Source organism: Drosophila erecta, unplaced genomic scaffold (assembly GCF_003286155.1).
Source record: "Drosophila erecta strain 14021-0224.00,06,07 unplaced genomic scaffold, DereRS2 tig00000021-arrow-pilon, whole genome shotgun sequence".
NCBI lineage: Eukaryota > Metazoa > Arthropoda > Insecta > Diptera > Drosophilidae > Drosophila > Drosophila erecta.
The window spans coordinates 4,177,226-4,195,861 of record NW_020825198.1 but is presented as its reverse complement, the minus strand read 5'-3'; the positions used below and the strand labels follow the sequence as shown (position 1 = coordinate 4,195,861).

At 43.9% G+C, this 18,636-nt stretch overlaps 1 protein-coding gene across 1 annotated transcript in view; it reads right to left on the bottom strand.

Moving 5' to 3' along the window:
- Positions 1-821: 821 nt before the first annotated feature.
- Positions 822-18,636, bottom strand: part of LOC6544382 (BAI1-associated protein 3) — a 49,294-nt gene continuing 31,479 nt past the window's right edge. The window contains exons 5-13 of the mRNA XM_026977741.1: positions 16,510-16,759; positions 13,481-13,721; positions 11,480-11,648; positions 8,828-9,134; positions 7,542-8,054; positions 6,983-7,456; positions 4,188-5,577; positions 3,863-4,109; positions 822-3,790 (exon numbers count right to left, since the gene is read on the bottom strand). Coding sequence (XP_026833542.1) covers positions 3,699-3,790; positions 3,863-4,109; positions 4,188-5,577; positions 6,983-7,456; positions 7,542-8,054; positions 8,828-9,134; positions 11,480-11,648; positions 13,481-13,721; positions 16,510-16,759 — 3,683 coding nt within the window. The 3' untranslated portion in view covers positions 822-3,698. The remainder of the gene's footprint in view (positions 3,791-3,862; positions 4,110-4,187; positions 5,578-6,982; positions 7,457-7,541; positions 8,055-8,827; positions 9,135-11,479; positions 11,649-13,480; positions 13,722-16,509; positions 16,760-18,636) is intronic.

Here is an 18,636-nt window from a genome sequence, read left to right as displayed (position 1 = left end):
TCAGGCGCAGCTCGAGAAGCTCTGATGTTTGTTCTTTGGCAGTGCAAGTCGTAAAAAGTTTTTTGTGTACGCTCTGTGTCCTCGGCTGGTGTCATAAAAGTTGCATAAAACTGCACAGATTTCTCAGCAGTGAGCGTCGTGAAAAAGTTTAGGATATGCCCTAAATACAATGGAAAACATCTAGATATGTATTGCATGTGTGCCCCTCTCAAAGGATCGCTTTAAAGTGACCCCTTAAATAGCAGGTCGTTCGAATCTCATGTGCTGAGAATGGCTGAAAAAGTCAGGGGAAAACGCCGGGCTCGCATGTGTCGGGATTTAATTTAGATAAAAGCTTTTCCACACTTTCACGCCAGGCCTTTGACGTGCACCAGATAATGCCTCAAATCAATTCCGTAAACATTTTTCCGGCCACAACCCTGCCAGCAAGACGACAATTTGTTTTCATACCTCTGACGTCTGGCCTGTCGTCGGGATTGATTCTAGCTTATCGGTAGATGGGAGTTTTCAGGAAAATCAATTGGCAAACATATATGTATTACCTGGAACCTGATAACGAATCTTACTCTTCTAGGAGCGATTACGTATCAATTAAAAAGGGTAGAAGTGGATCAATTTAAAGAGTTTATTTGATTTTTGCTTGTCAAACAAGAAGGTGTTTGCACACTCCCTTGGAGCGCTTCGTTACTACGCAAACTGGCGCCTAATGGATTTGAGGGTTTTCCCAAAAGCCATAATCCCATATTTACCTTTTACCACCTTCTTTCGAACCCTTTTGAATATCCAGGAATCGCACGCTGAATAAAAGACAGTTGCTAGTTAATTATTCATTGACATTTATTGATTGAATTTGATAATGTTTTTCTGCAGCATTTTGTTGAATTTACATTGAATATGTTTTAAGGGGTTTCGTCCTCGTCTTCATTCTTATTTTCCCTATCGCTTTCGTATCGATTTCGTTTTGATTTGATTTGATTAGCTGTGGCACAGACACACATTTATGTACTTAGCTATAGTTTAGAGTTTGCTGTGTTTGCTATTTAGATACATCCATTCAGATATTTTTACGGAGGGGAGCTTAGGAACCTGAATTGCGGCCCATTGGTATTTGCATTCACATTTAAAAAACTATATTCTTTACCTTTGGTTTTAGTAGTTTCCTTCAAAATATTGATATCAAGATTCGGCGGTGGATTGTTTTATAGTTCTGTCTTGGCATACAAAAAATAGTTTCAAGTCCTTTTTTGTTTTGGGTGTGGTGTGCCCTGAATAAAACGGGGAAATAAATATACGTTACCTCTTTATCATCGAAAAAATTGCAGTTTTATTTCTCAGCTGCTGGTCGCTTGTAAATGTGGCAATTAAAAGTGTTTCGTATTTGCATTTGCAATCTGTATATGTATGTAGGAGGGCTCTTTGTAGGTTTCCTTGTATTCTGTAACTAGCACAACAATTGCACATTCAAATATGTATATATATATATAGTTCTAGTATAGGTTTATGCTTGTTTTGGCCTTGATTTTCCACAGTTTCAGTTGCTTGTTGGGTTTGTTGCGGTTGGGAAATGCGTTTGGTCTCATTGTTTGGCCAATTTTCGCATTCTTCTAACAGTTTCGCTTCAAAATAAATTGTACAATTGTTTAAAATTATCCTACTCTGCCTGCTTCGCATATTTTTCACTTGTTTTTTATGTTAGATAGTGCTAGTAACATGAATAATTTAATTTGATTTCATTTCATTTGTTCTTTCTCGATCGCTTGTGTGTTTGAATTTGTCTATTAGTTATAGGAAACTATCATAGGTACACATATCAACACAGTAGTTATGGTTGGCTAGTACAACAAACCCTGGCCTACATTTATTTATTTATCCAATTAACTATGTGTCTCCTTACTAGTTTTGCTGCACATGCATTCTGGAAGATAGCAGTTTGAAGTGGGGAGTTTTGGAAAATAACGAGTGCCCTTTTGGAAGATACTGAGTGAAATGGGAGTTCTTAGAGGAAATTATGATCGTACAGCGTTGACTCTACTTCGATGTTTCATATCTTTTCGGGATCCTAACTTCCCTGCCTCCGGGATTGTCACTAATCACTGTCGATGTCTTGGCGATGGCAGACTAAATAATTTTAGAAAAAACCCAATCAAAAACATAATTTTGTAGTTTAAGAGTGTGAAAGACTGTGCAGGGATGAGAAACCAAAGAATTATCTTACAAACTAAATACTTGATTACCGATTAGTTTTGTATCCATTTATCTATATATACTCGTATATTTAGGTATATTATCTTTGCATAATACTCCATTTACTTGTAATTAACAATCATGAAATTTCTTTGCACATCTCTTTAGTTAAGTGTAAATATTAAAAATAGTTGTAATTTGACTTGGATTTTCATCTTTGTTGTGCAGCTTTTAGTAGTTTAGTTTTTATCTTCTGTTTAACCCACTTAAATTGTCCTCAGCCACGCCCACTGCCTCCCTAGCGACAGGTATAAAAAGTTCTTGTTACAGTTTACAGTTTACAGTTTACAATTTAGAGTTACACAATTTCAACAATTTCCTCAATTATTCATAATACACACCGCTAACCAACCGCGTGCATATGTTTTAAGTTCCTTCGTGTTTCATCATAGAGACCGTTGTATATAGTACAAAATTTACAATAGAAGCGAGACCTTCTGGATGGGTTAAACTAATTGGGGAATGGGGGTCTTTTGGTGGAGAGTGGATCCATAAAAGTGGGGGAAAGCCCTAAGTTGTGTATAAGCAAAAGAGCTGAAGGCTGCCTCTCTGGGGACAAGCGCGTGTCTAATAAATTTATACAAAATCTGTGCTCAGAAAATAGTTTACAAATATACTTTAGACTTAGTTACACTGTCCTTTGGGCGTGATATAAAATGTACAAATCATGTACACATCTCATATCTGATATCTCATATTTATGTTTATTCATATTGTAAATAGCTTTCTCCTGTCTGTGTGCGTGTGAATATACTTCGTGTCTTGTGTTTCTTTTGGGGGGTTTCAAAGAAGCTCAGAGTTACGCGGTTTTTGATTGTTTCTTGGCTTATGGTAGAAAATATGCTGAATTGTGGCTTGTATGATAAGGTATACTTGTTGCTGATATATCGTATTGTTTAAATTGACCCAAAAAGTGTTTCAGTGTACTAGTGATATTTTGCGAGTTTTTAACAATGTATATACTATATAGTGTTTTTTTTTTTTGGTAAAAGTCTTCAAAACGCATCTGGGTGCTGGAGTAGATAGCTCGAGTTTTTGTGTGTTTCGTATATGAGATTTTGCTGTAGATAACTTTTGTTTGATTGCCAATTTTGTGGCAATTTCAGCAATGCTAGGCTTCTAATAAGTCCCTAATTTGAGTTACAATTTATCCATAATTTTGTTCAAGCAACTTTTTGTGTAGAGCCGGGAAGCTAGGTTCCCCATTTTTTAGTCACTTTTGCACCATTTGAATTTCGATTCCTTGCTAACATTTACAAACTGAAGAGAAGAAGGAGTCTTTGTCGAACAACTAGATTAAGTACAATACATACAATGCTGGTTTTGGTTACAATTTAAGTTTGGTTAAGTTATCATCATCGCTATCGATGCAATTACATTGCTCGATCCGCGCTTTCCAACGTTTTACAAACGGTTCGTTCGGTAGTCCTGTTTCCTTGTTATCCTGTCTAGAATCAATTGATAAACCGCGATTTCTGTTTGCGCACAAAGTCCTGAGCCTGTTTGTCATTGACGCGCACCTCGAGGATTTGCAAAATGGGATTGCCTTCGTGTGGGGTTAAGAACATTTTACATTGCATCAACGGATCATTGGGCTGTTGGGGTATTTTCTACTCACATTTATCCTTTTGCTCCATGAGTGGCAGCTCGATTTGTTTCAGTCCGTGGAAGTTGTCCACACTCGTACTGTAGTCAGCCACACCGGGAATGTTTCCCAGTGCCAAATAGGCCTCGCCACCGAAATCATTCGCCGTCAGGACGTCGTGATCCATCACCGTGAAGCAGATCATGGCTCCTTCGGTCAAACATTGCTCCAGGGTCACGGAGAACTCGAAGCACTCATCGAAAACGGGGTTAAGTGTTCGCTGCACACAAAAATAGTATTATTTTAAATGTACTATTTATTTTGTATTATTACTATGTGTAGGAGAGTAATTAATTACCTTGTGCACATTGGTCTGCTGCTCCATGCAGTGCAAGAAAACCCTGCGAGGCAGCAGTTCAATGACCACGAAGGGATCGCTGAAGCCATTCGGATCCAGGGGCACCACATCCCTGGCATGCAGGACCTCCACGCAGAGGGAGTCGTGGTTGAAGTAGGCCCGCACAGCCAGCGACCCATATGGCGAGGGCATGACGGCCATCAGTTGCTCCCTGAGGCGTTGCATATAGAACATGTCGATGAGTCGATCCGTGTCCGTTTTGTGAAACTGCAGCCGCTGCTCGATGCGCCAGAAGTCCTCGGTGTGCAGGCACTCCAGGAGTAATCCCTGACCCTCGGCATGAAAGAAATCGATGAGCAGCTGCAGTGCCTCATAGAGCCGCTTGTGGAAGTGTGTGGGCTTGTCCGTCTCATCGCCAGTTTCCATTTGGCGGGACATCTCGCCAAGCACTGTCTTCCAAATAAATCGCAGCGAGCGATTGAAGTTCTTGGTGAGCAGGGCGCTGTTCAGGGCAGCCAGGTGGCAGTCCAGGTACTCTAGCAGTGGGACAATGGCCTGATTGGCGGGCAGGGAGTCGGGTGACCAGGCCAGATGGAACATGGCCTTTTGCAGTGACATCTGCATGAGGGGTGCCAGCTTGGAGAGTATTCGCTCACACCTGTTCTCCATGTGGGTGAGACTGGACTCGAGCAGATTATCGGCCGACTCCTCCAGCGGCTGCTCATCCGATCGGAACTCCGCCAGAGTGCGACGCACATACTCCACATTGTTGACGGTGACGCACATGTCATCCGAGCACCGGAACGGACCCTGTTGCTCATAGTAACCACTATCCGCCAGTGCGGTGTGAATTAGATCGCAATAGTGCATGGCCGCCGAGCAGACGACATCGATGAGCTGCGACTCCATCATGATGGCCGTATCCTCGTCCGGCCAATTGAGCACCTTCCAGAACTCCTTGATGTTCAGCAGCGTGCTGGCCGTGTCCACCGAGGAGCTACTGTACCGCACAATCCGCTCACCCTCGCATATGGCATCCATGCGTATGGCCGCCCTAATCCTCTGCAGCGCCTTGGCCTTGCTCACCATCATCCAGCGCTCCAGCGCCGGGATGAACCACTCGTGGCTGTTGCTCAGCGCCAGCGGCTTCTCCGGCGGCTGCGGCTGGGCGGACAGGTGTCGCTTCAGCTGACAGAACTCCTGCAGGGCCAGGAACAGCTCGAACGGCTTGGTGTCCACCGGCTCCGCATCGCCCTCGAGCACGGCATACTGCGAGAGGTTCATCCGCACACCGGGCACCTGGCCAGCGGCCATCCGGCTGTACACCTCCTCGCCCACCATCGCATCGTATTGTTTGTAGATGATGCTGAAGTACTGTATGCCATTCGTGCTGTGAGAAAGATAGAACGTTTACGTGGCTGGACATCGATTTATGGGTTTATGTTGTCTCAGGTGCTCGAGTTGTTTGTGCTGTAATTATTTGTGGGGGAACTTTTCCAGAAGGCTTCTTACTTTGCTTTATTGCACTTGGGACTCTTTTTAGTGGGACGGAAACTGGTGCGATCGATGTCAGTAAGCTACAAAGGCCACCGCACTCATTGAAATTATACAATATGTGTGTTATATAATTAAGCAAGGGCCTTAAAACTTATTAACAGGCTCATAAATAAACTAACTGTGTATTGTGCAAACACCTGACACAGACATCACCACTTAAGCTGCCTTTCCGCCTAAAGAGTTGCAAATAATGGCCTGCCGAGTTTAATGCGAGAAAATGGAGCAATTAGCCAGCAAGTAAATTTTGCTAATGCTACCCGACTCCGGGACTCAGCACTCAACTCTTTGGCTGACAGCCCCTGGACATTTGTTAAATGCCTCGTCAGGCTGTTGGCCCGGTTTGTTGGCCGGTCCGAAAAGCCGGCAGAACGTGGAGGGCAACGTGAGAGCATTTTTATGACAGCGCAATTAATTTGGGGCTTATGTGTGTAAGCCACTTGATGTCCTCATTAAGGTCCTTTTATGGCCGCGCTAACTGGCAAATATGTGACTGATTAGTCCGGCGGGAAGGCCGGAGATGCGGCTCTATGCACCAATAAATGACCCATTATGGACGCACTTCCGGTTGCGTTTACGACAGTAACGTGATCTCAGGCATTTGGTGCTTCGATTTATCATTTCACTTGGGGGACACTTTTGACTAACTTGATATACAGGTATCTATCGAATTCTGCGCTGCATTGGAGAGTAGGTAACTTCCTAAGCTTCCGCTTACATGTATTTGACTGGGTAAGTGAGTAACACTTGCACCACTTGACCCTGTAAACACTCCCCCTTGGGTGGAACTAGTTCAGTCACTTTCAACGCTGCTGGCAATCTGTCACGACAACATTTGTGGCCCTCATTAATGCTCGTTAGCTTTATGACTTTGACTTTGCCATTTGACAAATGCACAAGCTGATTAGGAACCGGCAACTGTAAAGTGCTCCGCCCCCGGCGCCAATGGCGAATTAGTTGGAATCGAAGTGACGCCACTTGCGTGGGGTCACAATTCAATTGGGTCAACATGGTAACCCGGGCTCTGCGATGGCATGGGCTGGTACCCAGCTTGTTCCGTTAAATGTCCCAAGCTCATTTTATGTCCACGATGAGAGGATAGCGAGTACGTTTAATGGGCAACACGTGTGCCACATGCTCAATCCAATTCGATGCGTGTGTGGGTTGTGGGGTGTTGCACAAAGGTATCTAACCGATACCGGCGTATAATAGTGATCCTAAAATCTACTCTTTCTACTCACTTGTCGAAGAGGGCATGGTAGTAGGTCTGTCCCAGCTGAATGTCGGCCGTTAATGTTGTTACGAAATTCGATAATGGATTGGGCATTCCCTGCGATTCCCGCATAACCGTTTGGCCCCACATCACGGACCCCTTGCGCAGGGCATTGACCACCTCGCCCCTGACGCCCTTGTTGAAAGGACACACGGCTCGAAAGGCCCGCATGGAGCCGAGGAGTCCCAGGCAGCGCAGCAGGAACTCCAGCCGAATCAGCGAGGGTGGATTGAGGGCGGGAAAGATGTCCCTGTGGCGACGGATTTGGTTGAGGGAGCGCTCCACGAAGCCATTCATCGCATCCGCCAGCCACTGCTCCAGATCGCGACTGAGTGCCTCCTGGTTGGGCTGATTCCACTGCTTCTCCACGTCGCTCAGCAGGCGATGCAGGAACTTGGGGTCCAGCGGGGTAGATCGATTCAGTTTGGCTGCAGCCACATATCTGAAAAGGAAATACGGAAGTTCCAAGTCAGGTTTCAGTCCAAGAATTTAACTAAACCAATAAATAGTAAACTATAGGAACCCACCTGGCCATGGCGCAGTGTAAGTCCGAGAGATCCGACTGCACCGCCAGCTGATGCAGGATGGTCAGAGCCGGACCGGGAAGGTCACCACACCAAGTCCACGACGGCTCGTGCGTGGTGACCTCGTGCTGCATGAATACCCGTTGGAGCTGCTCCACCTTGTGGATCTGCTGCTCGTGGTTCTCCTCGCTAACAGTGCTGCGATCCTCGCGAGTCGAGAGCCACAACTTGAGCCGGATGCGACCCTGCACGGTGCTACGATGACTGCGTGCCTCCAGCTTGAACCAGGCATCCAGTCCGGTGGACGGGATCTCCGACAGCGGAATGTTCACGGAGCCCAGGAAATCGTCCTGCGAGCCCTGACGAGCGGATTGACACACCTGCTTGAAGAAGCGACCCAGTCCACGCACTCCACGAACCTCATTCAGTCGCGAAACGGCGTCCATCACGCAGCTCTCGTCGTCGTGGTCCCAGATGTCCAGGTGAAAGGTGTCCGTATTGATGTCATCTATGTCGCTGCGGGAGGAAATTTCACATCAAGTGATTTATTTATTCCTAAAGATTTATGTACTTCAGCACGTGCTAAGCTTTTCTGCTCCATTTAGTTTATAACTCGCGTTATTCTTGCTTTTAAGCTGAAACAATATTTTCTCTACCTTTGTGGTTGATTTCTCAGAAATAACACGTAATGCGAAAACCATCAGCATTGGAAATTATTGAGAAAAGATTTATTTTCCCGGAATTAGCTGTTTCCTTTGAATGACAATGATAATGATTGGCAACAATGAGAATTCCCAGAAACAATAAATCAATTATGCCCTGCGTTATGTTTACTAATTTGTCATTCCACGAAATACAAACAACCATCTCTTTGTCAGCCTAATTATTCGCGTATTAGTAATGTATCATGAAAAGGGCATTTTAAATTTGCTTTTATTTCTTGCTTCCCTTGCCCAGTTGATTTTTATTGCATTTGCCACATCAAATTTATTGCATTTCTTCCAATGTGCAATTGTGCTTCATTTATGGAACATGTAAATGAATGTGTATCTTTTATGGCTTACAATTCGTAAAATACGAATCGTTGGGCATGTGACAGGGATCAGGACCCACCACCAATCAGATGCCAACGATTTGTTTAAATTTTGTTTTGCTGTTGCCAGGATATCTCATTTATCAGGCAGTCAGGCGGAAATATGAATGCCTGTCTTTTGATGCCAAATGCTTCGGTTCAGTGCCACGAATCTATCACTAAATGTCAGGCTTATAATTGTAATTCATTTACTTACAATTTGAACTTCTCGTTCCACTTGGGCGTCAGTGTGTGGGGCTTGATGCTGGTCGCCTTAATGAGTTTGGCCGGTACGGGTCCGCCCAGTGAGTCGCGCTGCTCCCGCCGTCCCGCCTCCCGCCTCTTAAAGCTCAGCCGGAAGCTGTGCTTCCTGTGCGGCGGCGAGTCCGTGGCGCTGTTATCAAAGCCGCCGCTCATGTCCGCCGACAGGGCGCGCGGCGTCGGCGGCAGCGGCAGCGGCGACACGGGCGGACCGCCGTTTTCGTCCGGCTGGATGCCCAGCATGCAGTACGGATCCGAGAAACCTGGGCGGGCAATAAACATTGAGTACACTTATACAAAGAATCTAATCAAAGTCTCATTTGGGGGGAGGTTAAATAAATATTAAGTAATTTTTTCTTTTATATATATGTATATAGATGATCGTATATTTTTTAGATGGTATCTGATAGTCGTGAACTCGACTAAAGCATTTTATCTTGTTTATTTTATTATAGATACATTTTATATATAAAAAATATTTTTGTAAAGGTTAATTAGTGAAATTGCAATATTTGGTGTTGATTTATATTACGCTGCTATAACCTTTTTTTTAAGGATTATTACCACTCATAACGCTAAGTGAAGTTTTACAACAAAATTAACATTTCAACCCCGAATCTCCACAAGAAGATAATACAATATTTCAATTTTTCATTTAAGTAATGCCCTTATAATTACAATAATAATTCAATTAATGAGCTATGGTGGCGCAATGTAACTGATATTATGTTTTTATCTCTCTGCGCGGACCAGCACAAAAAGATGGAAGGAGGCAGGCCGGCAGGATAAATAATGTGGAGTGGGAAGTGGTGGCGCATTAATGAAGAGGTCGCCTGATGACATTAAACGGCAATTAATGGCACTGCCAGCGGGGACAACGTGGCGTCAGCTGGTCCCAGTCACACATTGCGTATGATTAACATTTCATTTGCATAAAGTGCCGCTCAATTATTGAGTGCCTGTGATTTACGCGCACATCGCAGTGCTCTGCGCTGCCACAGATGCCAAGATTAAGATTTTTGCACAAAGATCTACATAATTGAAACAATTACCCAGCCTTGAGGACAATTTCTGTCAGGGACGATATGATTTCAGGGCGATTAATTTAATTGGGTTCAAAGTGGGCAGCAAATAGGCGAAGTAGTATCCGATTGCCCATGCTGATTATGTACTAAAACGGATTCCTTCCGAATTCGATTTACATTTAGTGTGTTTTTTCGCCGGTAAATCGATTACGCCACAGAAATGATTCATTTGAAATTCGGACTCGCACATTGAAGGCACTCATTGTAATGGCCAATTTGATTGTTGCCTTTCATGCTTGACCAGTCGCTGGTAGCGAAGGGAATCACTGGCTGCTAATGAAAATCGAACCAAGCCGAATCGAATGGTACGAAACGGAACTGAACCTGATTCTTCGCTTTGCCAGCTTATTTGCCCCATCGAGAACGGCCCAAACAAAGGCAGACCGCTCTCATCGGCCACGTTTCATTGGCAACGAGTTGTTTGCCATCTGCCCCAGCCCCCAACATCCAAACCCCCTTCCCATCCAGAAGGATGCCTCATTCTGGCCTATTTGCTGTGCCCCTCTGCCTGCAGACGTTGGCCGTCATCAGTACATTTAACAGATGGCAGACGGCACACTAACACTGCACTACTTCTGCACGGAAAGGGCATGGTGATGGTGATGGTGATGGTGATGTGGGCTCCCGGCCAGTTGAGCGATAGAAAAAGGCTCCAACTGAAGCAGACGCAGACGAAGGAGCACTCAACGTATTCCTTACACATCCTTGAGCACATTAAAATGCGAAATTGCGTTGCCTTCGATGAGGCTGCTGCTACTGCACAGTGAGGAATTCTTATAGGTTTCCCTTTAAAGGTCGAGAAATTCGTGGGAAGCCCTCCAACATCAGCTTTGTTTCAGCTTGAATGGAATTATTATAAATATTTAAAAGAAAATTAAAATGAAAATCATTGCTTAAAAGTGCAATAGACTCTTATAACTTTTAGCTCAACTCAATTCAAAGGAACTACAATTTTTCCCTTGTGCTTTTAGAATAACACCTTTAGATGTAATTAAAAGCAATGCTTCACTTGTCCCAGTAGCATTTCCCTCTGTGCATTCCTATTTCTGGTCGTAGGGGCTTCAAGCTTTTGAGCATAATGAACAAAATGGGAAGCATTAAATTGCAAATTTATTGAACGCACACGAAGCTGAAGGAACAAGATGGGGCATAACCAAAACTCTAACTTTGACTTGGTCCATGGGACAGGACAGCAACACAAACGCTGCACGGAAAATGTTGGATAATTGGGGGAAATAGTCAACGCACATGGTGCTCAGTTTATGGATGGCTCGTTTGGCTTTTTGATTTGCTCAAGTGCACACGCACACACACTCGCACACAGACAACCCGCACACAGACACACTCGCACACACGCAAAACACCGCATAATGCAATTATCGCAGTAGCCGCAAAATCAATTTGCAAACTAAAAATATTTACGCACAGTACATGGATAGACAGATTGAAACATAGGAAGGCAGGGGGAGGGGGCTGCTAGTGAGGCGGGAAAGTGTGGCAAAGTGCCGATTGTGCTGGCTTACCATTGGCATCCTTTGCCTCGAGGCCATCTGCCTCGATTACCACCGCAGAGAGTACGATTATCTTTGGTTTATCCTCGGCGGAGGCGTGCAGCAGGCGATAATGACGATCCGGATTGACACCGAAGGCGCGCTGTGCGTGCAGATACATTTCGTCCTTGTAGTGTGCAAACTGTGCTCCGGATTTCGCAAGGAATCGCAGAGTCGCATGTGGCGCCGCATTACGTATACGCCGCATGTTGCCACAGGGAGAGAGTAAATATTTTTAAAATTTAATTTAATTATATTGTCATTCATTTGTAAATATTTTGCAAGTCAACAAAATTATAATATCATTTTTGGGCAAAAAATTTGCATATTTCGCTTCGCCAGAAATTTCGTTTATTGACTACCCCTCATCAAACAAAATCCACTTTCATTTCACTCTCTTTTCTTGGTCGTCTGTATTGATTTATCGCTGCTGAATTTATTAGCCTGCCGTCTTTTGATTTCAATCACGCTTCGAAAAACGCTTTCATCATCCCACTACTGCTATGTTATTATAATTTGATTGCTTTCGCTGCAGTCGAAATTATGAATAATCTTGACTTTCATTAAATTTGCTCGGTAGAATGTGCACATAATCTGCATTCAGTCAACGATATTTTAAAAAAATTTAATTACAATTACTCGGCACTGTTTGCTTGAAAAGAACTCGAATTGATTTGGATATAGGGCATTTTTAAGTGGGGGAATTAAACATCCTATCTCATGTCTACCAAAAGAAATCAGCGAATCAGATTTATGTCCGATCTCAGTCACATTTTTACTTATTAGGCAAAAATGAAACTGCTTTTTCATTAATCTTACTTCTGCTGCAGCCAAAGTCTTTATAATTGAAAATAATCGGAGCTCAGCTCGGTTTGTTTATCGTTTAAATGGACACCACTTGGCCAGATTGTTGCCCAGCAACCTTCGCAATTCCGCATCTGTTTCTGCAACTTAGCCGCATTCCATTTCGTTATTACTTTTATTTTATTTTTCCCTTTTCATTAATTTCCATTAGAGCAGGTTTAACCCTCTGATGGCTCGCTGGCCGAGCAAATCGCATTTATTTGTAATTATTTACCATTAAATGCAAAAACTCGAGCATTGGGGACGCCCGCAGAGATGGCCAGGCAATAACTTTACTGACTTGGCCAACTCACTTCTTCGTCCTGCGTCCTGCGTCCTGCGTCCTGCGCCCTGCGTCCTTCGTCCTGTTTTCTCATTTCTCGATCCGCTTTGCAGAGACCCGCGAGATTTGACCGGTTTCAACTCAATCACAGCAGGAGTACCAACGTTATTTTCCGCTACTAGTTGAAACTTTTGTTATGATGGCGTAACCTTGCCATCCTCCCACTTTCATGTTCACTCCACTTTCACTCCCACTGGGAGCTGCTCAAGTTTCATTAGTTGTGCGCTGGGCGTCTAACAATTTTTACTGCTAAATTAAAAACGATAATTGAAAAATGAACTGGTGTTAAGCCGGGCTCGGCCATGGCAGAATTATTGGGAAATTCCTTTTGAAATGGCAATCAGCAATGAGGAGGAAAAGTAGCACATTTTTAATTGTATTTTGCTACCCTCAACAGAGACTTCAGAGCTTGAGTGCTAGGAAATGGAATGAAATTTCCACCTCCGCCTCCTGTTTTCGGCCAGTTGCAAAATCTCCAAATCCCAGAATGTGCTTCCTTGCCTTTGGGGCCCGAAACCCAAAGCATTAATCATTCAAATTGCAAAACGTCTCAAAGCGTAATGCCGGCGATTAAGCCTTTCAATCATGTGGTGTCTCCGCCCCGAAACAAAAATGTTTTCGGTATCTGCTAAATCGCCCTAATTTGTGTAATTTGCAACTATTTGCATAAGTCCCCGAAAACCCCAGCCCAAACTCCTGCCCTTCCACAAAATTTCCCCAAATGTCCCCAAATCATAATTGTATTCCAAGCAGCAGACGCAACCACTCATCCAGGAATATTGATTTACCTGTCCACCTGGAGCCGGTGCGCCCACCGTGTTGGCAATGGTGTGGAGCACCTCCGCATACAGCTTCTCCTTCTCGTCCTGGCGGTCAATGGACTCCTCACCCGCCGGCGGATCACGTTCATTCTCGGGATTAGCCTCGGCACGTGCTTCGGCGGCACGCGTGGCCGACATGCGACGATTTTCACGTTTCCAGCCCAGCGATGTAAAGTTCTCAAAGTACGAGCCGTCCGTTTCCTGAACTCTGTGAACGAAAAAATACAATGGAGGTTTAGTTGGCTATAAAATAGGGTTATACATAGGGATATGTGTGTGCGCTCTCTCTATCACTCTGTCTGTCGATTCGATATCAAAGGATATTCAAATCGACTGCTGCCGCTGTCAGTTGGGTGTCCAACTTTAATTGGCACTGTCAATATGCAGTGGCCGACATACAAATGTGGCATTGCCGTATACCTATTTCAACTTTGATAAGGGTCGTCGCCTGTTGCCGCGTACCACGGGGCGTATGCTTGATGCCCCGAAGCGTAGGCTTGCTCTGAGCCGCTAATTGTATACAAATATTCACCCGTTTGCGCACAGAAAGCAAATGTCTATAAGTCCAACCTAGGTACACATTCAAAAAAGTATCAAGTTAAAAAATATTTACCCTATATAATAATTCCATAATATTCTCTAATTATTAGAATATTATCCAACTGAAGTTTGCGGAAAACTATTTAAGGATGAGCCATTTAAAGCAAGTTAACTTTTCCAAAATACTTTTTTCGCAGTGCATGCAAGATTGAAACTTTTTAGCTTTGCTCCTAACTAGGACTAGTCCCGATAGTGGATGCTCCTAATCATTTGATTTGCATGCCCCGCACTCTTGCAAAAAAAGCCCATCGGATTTGTTTCGAGCAGCTGTGGCAAGCAAAAAAAAGTTGGCCAAAACTTTGTCCACTCAGCAGGGAAAACAGCTAAGCGGCTTAACTTTGTCGCCGGCGTTGATGATTTTTTACGTTTACGTTTATGGCAGAAAATAAACTGAAGAGCGCACGAAAGTAGGCAACAAATTCTGTCGGCACTTTTCCTGTCGACCCCGAAATGTAGGCAACACTTTTCGTGAACACCTTTCGGTGTTCATCCAGACAAATATATAAGTAAATATATACATAGATATAAATATATATATGTGTGTGGGGGCGTGAGTGCTGGGGGCGTGTTCGTGTGAAAGTGGTCAACATAATTGCCGTAAATGATAGGGTAGACTAACTGCGTTGTCTGAAGTTGTCGCACTCAAAAATTGTTTTGTGAAAAATTTAATTTTAAAGTTTTCGCCCAGATGTTTGCGTTGCTTTTATTTTTCTTCTTGCTGGCTTGCTTTGTGATTTCATTGCCTCCGAGGACACTCAATTTTGGTTTCAATTTTTAAGATTTTTCCGCCGTATTCTTGTCATTTTCTTTTTTTTTTTGTTGGGCCCAGGGAAAAGTTTTTGCTGAACTTTTTTATATTTCTTTGGTATTTATTTAGTCGCAAATATTTATTTTGCATTTAAGTTGAGGTAAACAATTTTAAGTGTGCAAAAGTTTTTTTTTCAGCACTTAATTAATATTGGTTTTTATTTGTCTGACTACCAGTTGAAGCTTAATAATTGATAAGCATCGGTTTTATGTTAAGGGCTCTTATGAAATATAAATTAATCAGTCCCACTGCGCGTAATTTACGCTTGTTTGCTAAAACTTATTGGCTGTGGTGACAAACCAATGTTGTGGCAATTAGTTGTTAATGCATAAAATATGCGTCAACGCTCATCAATTGCATTTTAATAAGCACAATTTTGGCTTTGGCTTCCAAATGGTAAAGAACATGTTGCTTTCAAAAAGCGTGCAATTAAATGTGGATAAATCAAATTGCTGTGCATTTGTGAAAAATTAATTTCAATATTGGTCAATATACGCTCAATATCAATGAAGTGCGCCCCAGGTCATAAGTTTACAAAGCGGTGAAAATTAATTTCATCCTTGAACAACTTTGGCATACTTTACGAGACCAATTATGCCGGAAATCCAGCCATGTTAATGGATGTAAAAAACTTCGCAGGCGGCTCTGGCTCTTGAGGACGCATTTCACACTTTCGGCTCATCAAAACCTCATATTTCTTTAAGCAATCTCCAGAGTAAACCTCATTTTCGGGCTTAATTAAATGTAACCTGTGATCCGCAGCCGCGTCGAGCGCACATTTCCAGGTTAACCAGATGCCGCATTATGCAAAGTGCTGGAAAAGCTGCCTTTTGAGCCGCAAAGAAGATGTTGCAGCGACTGAAGGATGTTGCACCTGTCTGCCAGATGATACTCGGCCACATTGAGAGCAATCCAAGGACCCCAAAAAGCACCTTTAAGCCCAAGGAACCAGATCGTCTATGTGTGTGTGCTTGTGCTGGTTATACCCAAAACAAAGTTTTCGACACTCAAAGGTTTTTTCGCCCGCATCCAAAGTTGCCATGGCCCTACGAAAGTGGGCGGGTGCTGAAGTTTCTTTCCAATTTCGACGCCCAACTAACTGTAGGAACTTTTGTAATTACGTAATTATGAAGGTCGAGCGGTGAAGTTTTTGTTTGGCAATTCGAAAAACAAATCGAGAAACGCAACTGAATTTGAAGTACATTAATTAATTGGTATATGTGTGTAATTTATTTTAGATTTTCTCCCTTTTGTGACTTCAAGCCCCGCCCTGTTTAGTGTACGCCCCTGCAAATCCCCCAAGAAGCTCATTATGCCGGAATGTTTAATTTATGCATTTCACATTCGAATACCTCGGTGTTCTTGTCTGTGTGTGTATGTTTTGGCGTGTAAATATCTGGCAGCTAAGTTGGGGCAAAATATTAGCATTTCCATCTGTGGGTTAATTACCTCCAGCCTTCATGCTTTGCAACCCAATCTCCGCCAGACAGGCATTAAATTTGCCAAATCCATTGGCACTTCATCAACTATGCATTAAGGGGACCGGACTTGGAATTGGCTTTGGCTTTGGCTTCAGCTGCGGACTTACCCGGAATTGGAGCGCGGATCCACTTCGGGCCAGCTCAGCCGGCGTTTGCAGAAGGCCAGCGGCGGTCGAGGCGGCGGATCCGGCTGATGCAGCGGCGAGTTGCGCTGCCTGAAGGATCCGGTACGCGGTGGAGCCAGGCATTCCAGGGCCCGGGACTGGCGACGCGACTGGGGCGTTCCACCCGGCCCACCGGAGCCGGATGTCGAGGGACTGCCGGGGCCCGCAGCGCCACCTGGTATTTTGGGATAACCTTTGGAAGACACACAAGAAGGGGTAAAGGCATGAGCTGGATTATACTTCAACTTATAAAGTCTTTTGTATTTATTTAGTTTGATTTTAGTGGAAAATCACCAGCAACTTAATATACACGGCACAATCTGTGGGAATCACTCTTACTAGCTGATTACATATTTTGAAAGATGTATGTTTATACAAAATGGTTCAAAAGTACAGGCCCGTGCGGTTTTCCCATAGTTTTTGGCATACTTTTGTGAACTTTCTGCACACCGAAATAAGAAGATTGAACAAAGTCATCTTGAAACTATTTGCCCCATGCAATGTCCTATAATTTCCACAACATGCAAATATCTGTGGAATACAGCCAGCTGAAAGTCAGGTGTGGAACGAACGCAGTCAAAGTCAATGTGGTGCGATGTGGTTCCGTGTGGTGCAGTGGTCCGTGCTGAAGGCAACGGCAACGGCAACGGCACTGGCAACCGCAGCCCGCAGCCTTGACATGCATCTGTGTGAGTCCTGCGGCTCCTACATCTGGTCCTGGTTGCCACTCCTGGCTCCCAAGGACTGCGACTGGGAGGCACAGAGTGCCTGTGGTGCGGGTTTTCGGACGGAAACAGCTAACCATTGCTGTGGCTATGAAAAGAAAGCTTTTTTGGCCAAGTAGCGGGAAAGCCGGGCCAACTAAAAAATTGAAGAGAAAAGAAAAGCACAGAAAAGAAAACGAATATGCGCTCGAATTTCGGTTTGGTTTTAAAGTGTGCACAAAGCGTACAGTCAAAGTTGGACTGCAGTGGACTGCGGAATTGGGAAAAGCGCTTACACGTTGATGGGTTTTTGCATTGGGACGACAATTCCCCGTTGGCAGCTGTTTTGGCCAGTAAAAACCGCTCTCTCGTCGCTCGTGCAACAAGATAAGCCAATATAAATTTTGATTCTAAATGCTGCAGACGTCGGTGAATCAAAATCCCAGCCAAATGCCAAGTCAATGTCGTTGGCTTTGGCGATGGGCATGTGATGGCTATGGCGGGAAGTTCAGGATCCGGCGGTTGTGGTCCTGCCATTCCTGCTCCTTCAGCTGCTGATGCCACTGTTGCGTCTTGACATTTAAATGTGTTTGCACTTGCCAGCTACGACAGAAACAACAACCTTGTACATCGTTTAGCTGGGCAAACAAGTTTTGCATAGCCAAACGGAGCCAAAGCGGAAACGAAGCCGCACAAGAAGTCACATATGCATGCTGATTGCTTTCGCTTCGCCAGCTATACTACACTGAGAAAAACTATTCTATTGTATACTGTATATACTGTATATAAATGTACAAAAGATGGAAAATTCTTACAATTCTTATATGTTAGGAGACCTAATTTCGTTACACTTTCTGAAGTCATAAAAATCTGATTGATTTAATTTTAGTTCTTTGTGTAAGAGCCACTATCAGCCACTAGAACCAACTGGCACTTCATTGCGGTGGTTTTGTCTGCACATTTGTTGATCCATATGCGGGAGGCGTTGCTGGCCAAGAACATTCGGCGATTGGGAAACTTTGGGCGCATTTGGTGGATGGCAAGACATGTAATGTAATTTTCATATTGAGACCCGATGACGATAGCGTCTGGCGGATTCAATAAACTTTTCCATGTTTACCATCTTTTGCGGCACGCATACGCAAACAAATTGCTTGCGGGCCAAGTTATTTCAGCTGATGGAAACTGAAAGTCAACTTTCAGCCAAGTTAAAAGGTGTATCTTAGGTTCTTCCTTTTTTTGCGCTTTTCTCTACACGATTTCTTGATAAGTCCGGAGGCCAAAAACCGCATCGGAAAACTCCATTAGCAACTTAATTAAGGCAAGGCTGTTTTTGAAATCCAGCCAACCCATTCTATACAACTGC